The 12,511-nt window shown below is 38.6% G+C and overlaps 1 protein-coding gene across 4 annotated transcripts; it reads left to right on the forward strand.

Moving 5' to 3' along the window:
• Positions 1 to 1,578: 1,578 nt before the first annotated feature.
• On the forward strand, positions 1,579 to 12,115 carry LOC103710264 (bZIP transcription factor 46-like). Of its 4 annotated transcripts, none has more exons than XM_008795929.3 (5): positions 1,579 to 1,758; positions 2,138 to 3,284; positions 4,127 to 4,198; positions 5,480 to 5,509; positions 11,409 to 12,115. In XM_008795929.3, the coding sequence occupies exons 2-5, from the start codon at positions 2,223 to 2,225 to the stop codon at positions 11,481 to 11,483; spliced, it is 1,239 nt and encodes a 412-aa protein (XP_008794151.1). In that variant the 5' UTR covers positions 1,579 to 1,758; positions 2,138 to 2,222; the 3' UTR covers positions 11,484 to 12,115. The 4 variants fall into 4 exon arrangements, with proteins under 4 accessions (XP_008794151.1, XP_038978723.1, XP_038978726.1 ...); XM_039122795.1 differs by having other exon boundaries at positions 1,634 to 1,783; XM_039122798.1 differs by having other exon boundaries at positions 1,644 to 1,783; positions 2,201 to 3,284.
• The last annotated feature ends 396 nt before the right edge of the window (positions 12,116 to 12,511 follow it).

The raw sequence follows: 12,511 nt of genomic DNA on the forward strand, positions 1-12,511 counted from the left end.
TGCTCGAAGCTTTGCTCCAATGTCGGATCCAACCTGAAACAATAAAGACTGAGAAGTCTTCTTACTGGAGAGTGTCCGATGAGAGACTTTTTAATGCTTAAGTCAGACAGACTCTCAAGGAACAATGAAGATTTTGTGAGACCGCCAGAGTGGCATGAAAGGGCATAAAAGGGCTTGAGAGTGGTTGCTTGGAGGATCTCCTAGGAGTGGTTTATATAGGTAAGAGTCGGTGCCCGTTGCCGAGGAACTCGAGTGTACGAATCAACCAATTTTGGTAACCAATTACACGTCCCAAAGATCAACGCATGTAGTTCTTCACACATCTTGTATATTCATCACATGGTTATGAAAACCATTTACGATCGTGGCCAAGCTATCGCCAACTGAGGGAAGAGTTTGAAGTTTGAACAACTCTCCGTGCATCTTTGGAGTCGGCCATGTGGCGAACTTTGACTGGTTGGTCGAAGGCTTCATGACAAGCTCTTATTAGTCGAATTACCATATCAGCTATGGTCAGTTTTGAGGCGTATCATATATAATTATCTATTTCTATATGATAATATTTTTTTTTTATTTTTCTCTTATAGGGTCTATATACGGTATTGCTGCATATTTATTATTGAGGAGTATAGAATAGGAATGTTAAATTTGTATAAATTATATCTCATAATCAATAAATTTATTTATCTCTCAATATATTTAATATTTTGCATATGATATAATCTTAAAATGTGTCCACATTTTTCATCTTTTTTTTTCCTCCACTCGCTGACCCATTAAATTTTTAATTTTCAAGAAGTTTTGATTCCTGGCCATGTTAAAATTTGATTTTTTCCTAGAAAACAAACTTTAATTCCGGGAATCAAAGATTGCAAATTCACATAAAAATCACCTGACAACCAATACTTTTGCTACAAACATATATTAAATATTTTTATCCTTTTTGCTTGATTTGTTGTTCACAATTATGCTGACCTGGCATTAGATGAATGACTCAATCTTACTAAATCGCATCAACTTGTGTGAATTTTACTAGTTCCCTATGCCAAAAACAAAGCAACAAACTTATGGATGAATTACCGGGAAAAGGCAAAAAAAGACACAAAAAGCAAGGAATAAAATGGTGCAGCATGGTTTTGCCCTTTGTCGTTAACCACTCAGCCCGGGTCACCGGCAAAAAGTTAGGTCCGGTTCGCAGCAAAGCACTTGCGATCCAATCATCGGTGGTGAACTTGCTCTAAGCATTATTAAATTCTATCAACCGACACCAATCAACACTCACATACCTTACCAAAATCACCAGCTAAAACACCCGCCAGTCCTACCGAAGAACCAGGAGCTATGATATTTGTGTCCATTTCCGATCCATTTTCTCCGTTCATTTGCTGACGTCGTTGCGATGTATCCGCGCGTCACCCACCGTCATCCGGGTGCGAATGAAAAACTGAGAGTGCAGATCCGATCATCCAAGAAGTTTGTCGGGACGCCAGACCGACAGCCGTGATCGCTCCATCTATAGCGCTCGCATTGGCTGCGAGGTCACATCACAGCCGCTCGCGGTCTCTGAATCCGCCACGTCGCCGGTGCCCGGCTGCACGCCCCGCATTATTCTACTTTTTCTCGGGTGCTCCCCTTCCCCCATAAATCGCTGCCCCCGAGCTCGACACCTGGCCTCTCCCACGCCGCGATCGATCCGCAGCAATACGGGAAGCCAAGCTAGCGCAAGGCGGTCGCCCCCAACTAAACACCAAAACACAGGTCTCTCTCGCGACTCTTAAAAAACGTAAGGAAAAAATCAATCTTCGAAGTATTTGGGATAACATAATTGATATCCTTTCCATTTTTGGCAATAAAGATCTCTTAGCTTCTAATTTACCTCTGTGTTGGAAGCTGTTAATTTAACTAATATTTCCAAGATATGTAGCTTTTCAAATCCTCTCTGTCATGTAAGCTGTTGAAGGTGGAGGGTGGATTAAGTCCATGGATAAGAGCTAGGGTTTGAGTTTGGTGTGATGATTGTTTCTTTTTTTTCTCTTAATTTAACTCAACCTGGATCATGTGGTCGGAGAAAGATTCTCTGCTCTGCTCGGGTGATCTGAATTTTACTTTACTTTTCGCGGATTTTGATGTGATTCAGGGGATATTTTTTTGGGTACATCTATCGGGTGGTTGGGTAAGTAAGGATCTGCTGATTTTATAGAGCGGAGGAGAGGGGATCGAGGATGAATTTCAAGAACATGGGATCGTCGTCGGACGGGACGGACGGGCAGCCGGCGGCGGGGCCGGAGCAGCTGCCGCTGGCGCGGCAACCGTCCGTATACTCGCTGACGTTCGACGAGTTCCAGAGCACGCTCGGCGGCCCCGGGAAGGACTTCGGGTCAATGAACATGGACGAGTTCCTTAAGAACATCTGGACCGCCGAGGAGAGCCAGGCCATGGCCACCGCACTCGGCGGCGCCGGCGGTGCCTCTGGCGGGGGCATCGACGGCGGCGTGGCCGGGATGGGCCTCCAGCGGCAGGGCTCGCTGACGCTGCCCCGGACTCTCAGCCAGAAGACTGTCGACGAGGTATGGAGGGACTTCATCCGGGAGAGCGGCCAGGGGTCGAGCGGCAGCACGGGCCTCCACCAGCAGCGGCAGCCGACACTCGGGGAGATGACCCTCGAGGAATTTCTAGCGAGAGCTGGAGTTGTTAGAGAGGACGTAACTCAGCCAGGGGCGCCAAGGCCGATTGGTAACAGCAGTAACAACAGCAGCAATACTAACAGCAATGTGTTTTATGGAGAGTTGAATTCAAACAATTATACTGGGCCTGCTCTCGGGTTCCCTCAGATGGATCGGAGCAATGGGACTGTGGTGACAAACACAGTTCCCAACAGCTCCGGTGCCAATTTAGCGATGCAGGCTACTGGGACGAGGCCATATGCAGCTCCTCTGCCTCTGGGAAATACTGCTGATTTGGGGAACCCACAGGGGATGAGAGGGGGTGGAATCATGGGGATTGGAGATCACGGTGTGAACAATGGCATGATGCCCGGGGTGGTGGGCGTTGGGGGAGCTGGGGTCACAGTTGCAGCTGTGGGTTCCCCGGTGAACCAGATGTCGACCGATGGGCTAAGCAAGGGCAATGGGAACATGTCCTCCCTGTCCCCGGTTCCATATATGTTCTCTGGGGGGCTTAGGGGGAGGAAATGCGGTGGGGCAGTGGAGAAGGTAGTGGAGAGGAGGCAGAGGAGAATGATCAAGAATAGAGAGTCTGCTGCGAGATCACGCGCACGTAAGCAGGTGATCTTTCCTTTCATCTCTTTTATTTAACTTAGGTGATGCTTGAATGTATTGCATGATTTGTTATCTGTTTTGGTTCTTTTTTCCGACACTTCTCTGTTTTGCCTGTGCTTAATTTGGATGAAGAAATGAAAAATTCATGCTTTGTTATAGTAGTGAGGTTATGCTTGGTAACTGTAGATTTTTTTTTGGTAAATATCTGATGAGTTTATGCTTCTATTTTTAAAAGCACCTTGCAACATAGTCTACACAGTCTGAATCAGAACATGATACATTCTAAGAGGCCATACTTCATGCATTTGTGTGTCCTATCACTTAGATCTTTCTGCTTTCACCTTAATTGACATTACTTTCATAACAACCTACTGTTTCATCTTAAGTTTTGGAATCTCTGAGAGGAGCAGTTTTCCCCTCTTCCTATTGAAAGATTTCTTGTAAAACGTTAGTAACCTAACTGGAGGTTTTAGTCAATACAGATATTCTCTTGTTAATGCTCAGCAACTTTACTATGCTTTGATGTTCAAAGGTTGACATCTATAATGGTGTAGCGACCTAAAATAATGTCGGCACATAATTAAGAGAGCAGGTTTTCAGTTTTTCTAAGCATAAACTATAATTAAGAATCAAGTAGATGCCTTTTTCAGAACATGGTAATGGTTATTCCATGTCATATGCAGGTTATACACTTAGTACTACTACGTTGACTGTGAGTATAACATTGGAGAAACTACCTGGTTACTTAATTATTTATCAAAGTAGACGAAATCTGAACCCTTATATTGCTTAATTTTCTTACTCTGGTATTAAGATTTTTTCTTCAATATTGTTTTAATTTGTTTCAGGCTTACACCATGGAGTTGGAAGCTGAAGTAGCAAAACTAAAAGAACAAAACCAGGAATTGCAGAAGAAACAGGTACCTTTTGTTTGCTTAGTGTGTCCTCATTCTTACTCAAATTTTCAAGCATAGCAGTTCATGCAAGGAATCCTTATTTGCTTTTCAACAATCTATTATAGTTGGTTTATGGCAGTGAACATCCCCATAATTTGCAGTCTATTATTATATTATTTATTACATGCTGTTATGTCCCTTATAAACTCTTGAGGCCCCTTAAAAGTCTCCTTTCCTTGATAATGTGAGAGCTGCCCTTCTTGATTCATCCTTCTCAAATCCCCTCTTGTAAGTTTTAATTCCTAAATACATTTAAAATGTAAAGCAACTCGAGACCTCATTAGTTGGCCCATATTTGTGTCCCCACCTGAATGCCTGTTATGTGGAGCGATATACAAACACTGTTGTTGGAAGCTTATGATTCACAATGTGGATCAAAAAAGTCTTAAATATTTTGGATTCCATCCTTGGATCGGATTCACGATCTAGTCATTCCTTTGCATCATAGTTCCAGTTTGATTATGTTAATTACATATTAAATCATGGGTAGGCTCTAATTTATGTGACTATGTCACTTTTAGGTTAATTGCCACCGGTAAGTATTGAGTAGTAAAATTAACAAGTTGGTTATTGGAGTTCATGGTATTCAAAACAAGACACAAACATTTGTATTTTTACAAGACTTGTCTATGGTTTTTTTTAAAGACACATTCTACCTAAAAGGATAATTAGATTGATAGACAATATATTAATTTCTTGAATAATGAAACAAAACACTCGTTTCATTACACATGCTACATATGTGGTGAAAACTAGAGTTGTTGCATGTATATTTTTTTTGTTCTCTATTCATTTACTTTATAGTTGAGTCATACTTCAATTTTCATATTTCTCTTCTATCTAAATGTTCTAAAAGAAATCAGGAAAAATCTTACCATCCACGATCCAATTGAATCTAACGCCCTCTACTGTTTATGACTCGATCCTAATATCATCAACAATGGATGCAAATTTTGTGCCATTCATTACAAATAGGACAGGTGAAAGATGGAGATAATTGTGAGAGTTCACTACTGTACTCAATTAACAATAAAAGATCTGGGGTGATTAGCATGATCGGGGAAATCTGATTTTGATTTAGATGAAATCAATTAAAGTCATAATGGATGGTCATCATATTTAAAATTATTACCCTTGTGCTGTTTGCTATTATTTTTTCATTGACTTACAGATCGTTTTTATTGTCTAAATTTCCTAATATTTGGAAACATGAAGTTTAAACCTAATATTTTTCAATATTTGCAGGAAGAGATGATGGAGATGCAGAAAAATAAGGTAACTTCACCTATTTTTAAAGCAACTACTTGTTCATTTCTTATGGAGAAGTTGACACATTTTGCTTATAGTTTCTAATAACTGTGAAAACTTATCTGGTTATTACGTTTATGATATGTTTCTTTCAAATGATCAGTGGGGCCTTTTATTATTAGTTTAGTTGATAGTTTTATAGTTTTTTGTGTTAGATGACTATTTAATTCTGCTGCCGGTCTGTTATTTTCTTGAGTCTTTAGGTTGGATTACCCCATCCTAAGTCAAGCTAACTATCAATTTTATATGATATTAATGCACATGCCTTAGTGTGGCTAGATGCTTGCATGAATCCATGAGGGTTACCCATATGATACACTCTTTCTGCTAATGAATTTGCCTTTTGGTTCTCTGCCATACATTATTCTATAGATAGAGAAGCAAAACAAGAGATGAACATTAGCTAAAGTAGGAGATGGAGAATCAAAACAACAGATGTACATTAACTAAAGTGGGAGTGTGCTTGTCAACTCAGTATGTGTCAGATAATCTCTCCAAATATTTTTTGCATGGGTTCATGATTAAACAACTATCCATTAAATACTCCTTTCTCATGAATCATAGATTTAGTTATGGCTTTTCTTTTGACAGTCACTTTAGTAATTCCAATAGGCAAGCTTCAATTTATGCATAGGCTAATTTGCTTTTGTCGAATACCTTTAGTAAATTGGTACTTTCTGAAAATTAAGTGACACTTTATAAAACTTTACTGAAAAATACTGGGTTATTGAAAGAAGAACTTCACATTGCTCTAACCTGTGAAAGTTTAAGGAATATTGCATGTAACTTTGCAGATTGCTTATCTACTCCAATAGATTGCAGGTACATGGAGTTACATGGGTTCATCTCCCTCTGTCCTTTTTCACCTCCTCGTTTGCTGGTGCTAGTTTGAATGATCTGGCATTTGTCTTGTTATCATTTGCTGATTAGCTGCAGCAATAAATCTCTTTCTCGGATAGGGTTTGAATTTTATGTGCTTAGTCCAAGATTCATAAAACATCAACTGAAGCTTGAGGAAGAATAAACAGTTCATCAAATGCTTTCTATCACCTTATCCGAGTACAGTTATGGAGTCGTGGACCGTAGAAACAAGATTCTAGCATTTAAACTTAGGTTTTTGTCAAAAAATTCATGCTGAGATTTAGACTATGGTTTTGAAATTAGCTGACTGTGCTGCCAGTATATGATGTTCAGAGCGAAGTGCTTAGGTTTCATTGGTTTTAATTGTTTAAACAGTGACCAGAAAGTAAGTTGTTTAATGATTTTGGAGAGTATCTCTTTTGGGAGCATGTTTTAGGATGTTTTAAAAGCACCCTTTCCTAGAAAAGCCGGGAGCAGGCATATTTGGCCATTAACAGGACTTAGGCTGGAGTATGTGCAAGAGTTAAAAATTCTTGTACAGGATAATATTCCAATTCCACATGCTATCTTTGCCCAAAATATCATGCTCAAGACTTTTCCCAGAAGACCAACAAGACATAAAAAGGAGTCTAGTTTGCTGTTTAAGAAATAAAATTGAAATTAGTTTGGATGAATTAACAGAAGTTCCAAGTTCTTGTAATTATTATTTATTGGCTTTATACCCTTAAGGGCTATATTAGTTTCTTGTTTAGATTTTTTTATTGGGCACTTTGTCTAAGATCTACCCCCCTTTGAGCCCCATAAGCAAGGGAAAAAAAAGCAAGTGGTCAAATTATGAATGCTTATGCGGACATGGCTATTTAAATATCAGTATGTCCACTATTACCTTTCTGACACTGACTGCTGACTCAGTGATGATGAGTTGGGAACCAAGAATGTAAGGAAGATAACATATTATTGCATAACTAACGTTGCAGTAGATGATAGTTAATGACCAATTTATAATCAACTGATAAACTTTCCTAGTGTCTGAAAAGGTTGTGAGCCTTAAACATGTTGAAATGTATTAAGAAATTCTTCTTTGAACTAGTTTCTTTTTATGAACAGTAGTTCTTGATATAATGATAGAGTTCATGTCGTGCAGCAACTAGTAGCTCAGAAATTTTGTTAAGTAGGTAAAAGATGGCTTGTCAGAATAATGGTGCTTTACATATCCATCTGGCAGGCAACATAGTTCTTGCTGGACTTTAAAGGATTTGGAAGATCATAGGGTGCATGACTTCTTGACAAACTGTTAATTAGGTGGGAATCTCTCTCAGTTGAATTTTACAAGAATTGCGGGAGATGCACAGCCACATGATGTTGCCACAAATAATGGAGATTATGCATATCTTGATGCAAATGCTAATGATTTGAGAGTGGTGGTTCTTTGGTTTTTTTGTCACCCATTTTCTCTGATTCAGATATGGACAAATTAAATGTGGCTATCCATGGACTGCAAGAATGATTTGAGTTAGGTTCAAAATATTTGACAGATACCATTATATTAGGGTCTTCTTGAAGTATGAGGGAGGTTTCGATGGTTTTGGGGGTATTGTTTTTAGAAAAATTCTTAGAGTTAGGGCTAATTAAAAATTTCCAACATTAGAGCTGAAACTGAAGTTATATAGGAGAATGATATTTATAAGGGATATTTCTAATGCTGCAAAAAGAACAGCATTTCCGAGACCAAGTTTGTGCTGTGGCTCTACACAGTTCAATTTCCAAACAACTAAGAGACATGAGGGAAAGGATAAGGATCTATACCTACCCTTTTGTGTCATTTCAAACAACTGAATCTCTCCTATAGCAGCAGAGCAAACCTCTCTTAACCAATTATGTCGAAACCCTATTGACCATTTTTAATCCATTCAGGCCATCTGCAATTAATCAGTCTAATCAGAAAATGTATGTAAAGATTTCAGAAAGTCTGAGTATATATTGGAAAAAAAATGATATTCTTTCCAAGGTAACTGGTTGGAGCATTCTGATTTCTCTCAACTAAGTTGTAAGAAAAGATGGACTAATTTGCCCTTATTGAGAATTAGCAAACATCAGGCCCATATTTTTGGACCATCAGCCTATTTTGGGTCCACAATTGACCTAACCAAGGGCTTGATGTCTGGAAACTAGTTGCATCACCATGCCACCATTCATTAGTGTCTGCTGACCTGTGATATGCAGATGTTAAGTAGAAATAGATATTGGTGCAAATTCAGGAAATGAGACTTTTGTGTTCACAATGTGGACATGGTATCAATGTAGTTCAGATTTTGATGTATACGGACAAGAACTTCACCATAAGGTTTAGTCAAATCTGAGAACTAATATATGATCGAAAACAATTGTCTTATCATTTCTTTTTATACTGAAATATCCTTGGATAAAAATCTATATGGGTGGCTGCAGTTATAATTTACTTCTAGCTATTTTTTTTTTCATGATTTGATGCTACTAGGACAATAGAGGAATGCGAAAAATGGTGCGATCTAATAGTCTTGATTCAGGATCTTGATAAAACTACTTGCTTGAATATATGTATGTTCTTGTGCGTCCATCACCCTGTTATGACCATTTCTTCAAGGTTTCTGCGGTAAGTTATTCCCCATTGTTGTCCCTACTCATGCTTATGTTTATAAGGTTGATGCTTTCTCTCATACCATTCTATAGTCCTCGCCCTTGTTTACATCTTGATGTCACACATGGAGGAACAATCAGGAGCCATATTAATATTCATACAAGAAAGAATTGAGGGCGTGCTTGGTTTGCGACCGAATTCAAAATTGGAATCAGAATCAGAATGGTCATATCCTCCGAGACCTTTGGTTCGTGACCAAAATTAGAATCAAAATCGAAATGGGAATAGGATTTGAATACTAGGGGAGAGGTGGGATTGGATTTTGGGGGATTGGGACATTCCATTTCCTCTTAGAATCAGAATGGGAATGGGACTCCCTCCAACTAAACGGCTGGAATGTAAGTCACTCATTTCTATTCCTATTTCAGAGTCCAACTCTTTCCAACCAAACATGTCCTAAGTTGATTCAGGACATCCTTGGAGGATCATGGAAGGGTGTATTTGAAATATTGATGAAAATATATCGGAGGTGGTATTGGAAATTAAACTAGTATTGTGATAGAGCCTTGTATACGGGTTCCTATACTGAGTGTTATCCCATCTCTTTTCTTTGCTCATGTTCATATTTCTGATTTTGAATGCCTTTATAGTACTGCCCTATAATCCCTGCCCTTGCCTACATGTCAAATGTTATGCATGGAGGAATAACCATGGACAAGGCTAATATCCATGTTTGAAGAGCTATGACAATTCTGACATGTTTGGAAGAAGAGGCAAGAATGCAGTTAACAGAGGACGAAATACCAGAAGCATGGTGGTATTGGAAGTTGAGCTGTTTCCATAATTGATCCTTTGCAGATAGTCCACTTATTGTCAGAATTGAACCTCATTAAAATGCTGGGAACCTGGCAAATGCCGTCCCTATGTAACAAGGCTTTGTATGTGTTTTCTCATGCAAGTCCTTGCCGCTATCATGAAAGGAACCTAAAGCTTTTCCCCTTGGTTTACCCAAAAAAAATGTTCTTTCCCTTGCACCCTTGACCTTGCACTAGGTCATCTGATATAACCATTGTTATGGAAGATTCAACCTTTAAAATTCATGCATGAAGGTTTTGTACTTTCATTTTATGTCTACATAAACATTTCCATAGCAACTTTAATCACTACCATTATAGTGTGAACTAGTAGGCGTGGGCCCATAGGTCCTACGTACCCCCTACTTTGATCTTCACCCACTGCGGCACCTCGTTTGTATTTGCTGTTCACAAGCAACTAGAAACAGCAACTTTCTAGTGCAATTCTTGGGCAAGTGCCTGCCATTTAATTTGTGCACTCTTTTCAATAAATATGGCCCTTTGTTTATTCATTCTAAAATAACTATAGAAGAAAAGCACATGATATTAGACTGAAGTTATATTTATCAAATATAATCCAAATAGTCTTGGTCAATAGAATCAAAAGTATCCATCTTCTACGTTGAGGAAACAATGGTCATTGCATGTGTCAAACACAATTAAAGTTCCGAGTCATCTAATATATGGTTGATATTTGTAAACGAGGTAAGTGTTTAACCAAGAATTTAATGAATTCATGTATAGTTAGTATTTTTTTCTTATGCATTTTAAATTTAATAAAATAATCTATAAAGCTGAATTGAAACCATTTTGTCATAAGTGAACAAACACCCTCACATTTTAGGACAATTCAAGAGGGGCCCCACCCATGGCCCAGGTCCTACATGTCTCTATCGAGTCCTAGTCAATCCTGATATTCTCCAGTGTGGGGCTCGCATGACTATTAAAGTTGCGACAACGTATTGGGTCTGGCTCTGATACCATCCGTCATGGACTCACAGCCTAAAAGTTTAAACTGAAATGATTGAAAGTTCCAAAAATCTTGTTATAGGAGCAGCAGGTTTCTAATTTGTTTAAAGAAAATTGATAATGCTTAATGCAAGGTTTGTCGTTTTGGTACCGGCCCACATTGGTACCATTTTATTACAGTATCACTATGCGGTACGGTATGACATGGTGAGGCGTACCGTATGTTGGTATGGTACGAGATTACATACTAGTTTAGTAATATGTATGGTGTGCCCGGTACGGTCTAGTACTGACCGGTATGGCAAATTTTGGTTTAATGGATGTGTGCCATATGACGCACCTTGATGAGGAAATCTATTTTGCATTGTTATATAGTTGAGAAAGGATGTCTGATGCCACATTTCATTTGTATATGCAATTGGACTCATTTGCCCATTCTTATCCCTTGCTCTCATATTCTCTTTCTTGTTTGTTGTTGTTTTCTGTTGATGTGTACTTGCCTTTCTGTCGCAATAGCTATTAAATTAATCATCATAATTAAGAGAGATCAATTTGTTGTGAACAGGTCTTGGAGATAATCAATCAGCAGCATGTACCTAAGAAACGATGCTTGAGAAGGACACTAACAGGTCCATGGTAAAATGAGGTCACATAGACAGTCAGAAATAAGTGAGATATATCATATTCTATTTTGAAGGATAGCTGTATATATAGTAAGAGATTCCATCATCTGCTGTAAATTAAGAATCAAGAGCTCTATTTTGTAGATTAAGCTTCCATCCATGTTGGTTTGCTCCTTTCTGATGATTCTGTTCTTGTCCCGAGCATGATATAGTTGACAGTCATTCCAGTGTTTAGGAATAGTTGTCTATGTGGATCTCTCTCACCCACTCATCCCCGTTGCATTAGTTCTTTGATTCCTATAATGGGCACAATCATGTGCGCATGTGCATCCAAGGCATTTACTCCGCATCCTGCAGATTTATGATTGGTTCTTTTGCTTCCTAGAGGAAATTTTCAGACTATATTTATCTCTAATTGGTGTTTTGTTCCTTTGAGTGATTTATCTACGTTTGTTTATTTGCATCTTGACATCCAAGCATCTGTTTTTGTCATCTCAAACTCCTCCTATTTAGAGCTCCTCCTATTGTATCAGACTGTTAGCGTACAGGGTCGGGATGGGGCATGGTTCAGTGTTCATGTACCGCAGACGGTGTGAAGATTGTATGTTTGTGCCATGGAACAATAAATGCTTACTTTCATTGCTTTCTAGAATGATTCATTTTAGTTAATATGTATCATGTTTTATGTATTCCATTTTGTTTCTGTTTGATGGAAATTGCTGGAAGAGTCGATGTTAATCATATTGGCCGCGAGAGGAGAGGAGTTTTGTCTCAACCTCTACAAGTCAGCAGCATGGTTGGGGCTTTCTCCGCGAAGCACAGCGATCTTGTTCTGCTCCTTCATACATCGACTACTTGGATTATACCGGAATAAGCAGATGAGAGTCTGTGGAGTTGTCTAAACTCCAATTAGCGTGCTTGTGCGTGCATGGCGGCTGTGATTTTATATATATATATATATATATATATATATATATATATATATATATATATATATATATATATATATATTATATTATATTATATATATATATGTATATATGTA

Source organism: Phoenix dactylifera, unplaced genomic scaffold (genome assembly GCF_009389715.1).
Source record: "Phoenix dactylifera cultivar Barhee BC4 unplaced genomic scaffold, palm_55x_up_171113_PBpolish2nd_filt_p 001768F, whole genome shotgun sequence".
Taxonomy (NCBI): Eukaryota; Viridiplantae; Streptophyta; class Magnoliopsida; order Arecales; family Arecaceae; genus Phoenix; species Phoenix dactylifera.

Bases quoted from the DNA above. Each gene is read 5' to 3' on its own strand.
- LOC103710264 (XM_008795929.3), top strand. From the start codon at position 2,223: ATGAATTTCAAGAACATGGGATCGTCGTCGGACGGGACGGACGGGCAG. The intron at 4,199-5,479 runs GTACCTTTTGTT...CAATATTTGCAG, and splicing joins AGGAATTGCAGAAGAAACAG to GAAGAGATGATGGAGATGCA. The intron at 5,510-11,408 runs GTAACTTCACCT...TGTTGTGAACAG, and splicing joins TGGAGATGCAGAAAAATAAG to GTCTTGGAGATAATCAATCA.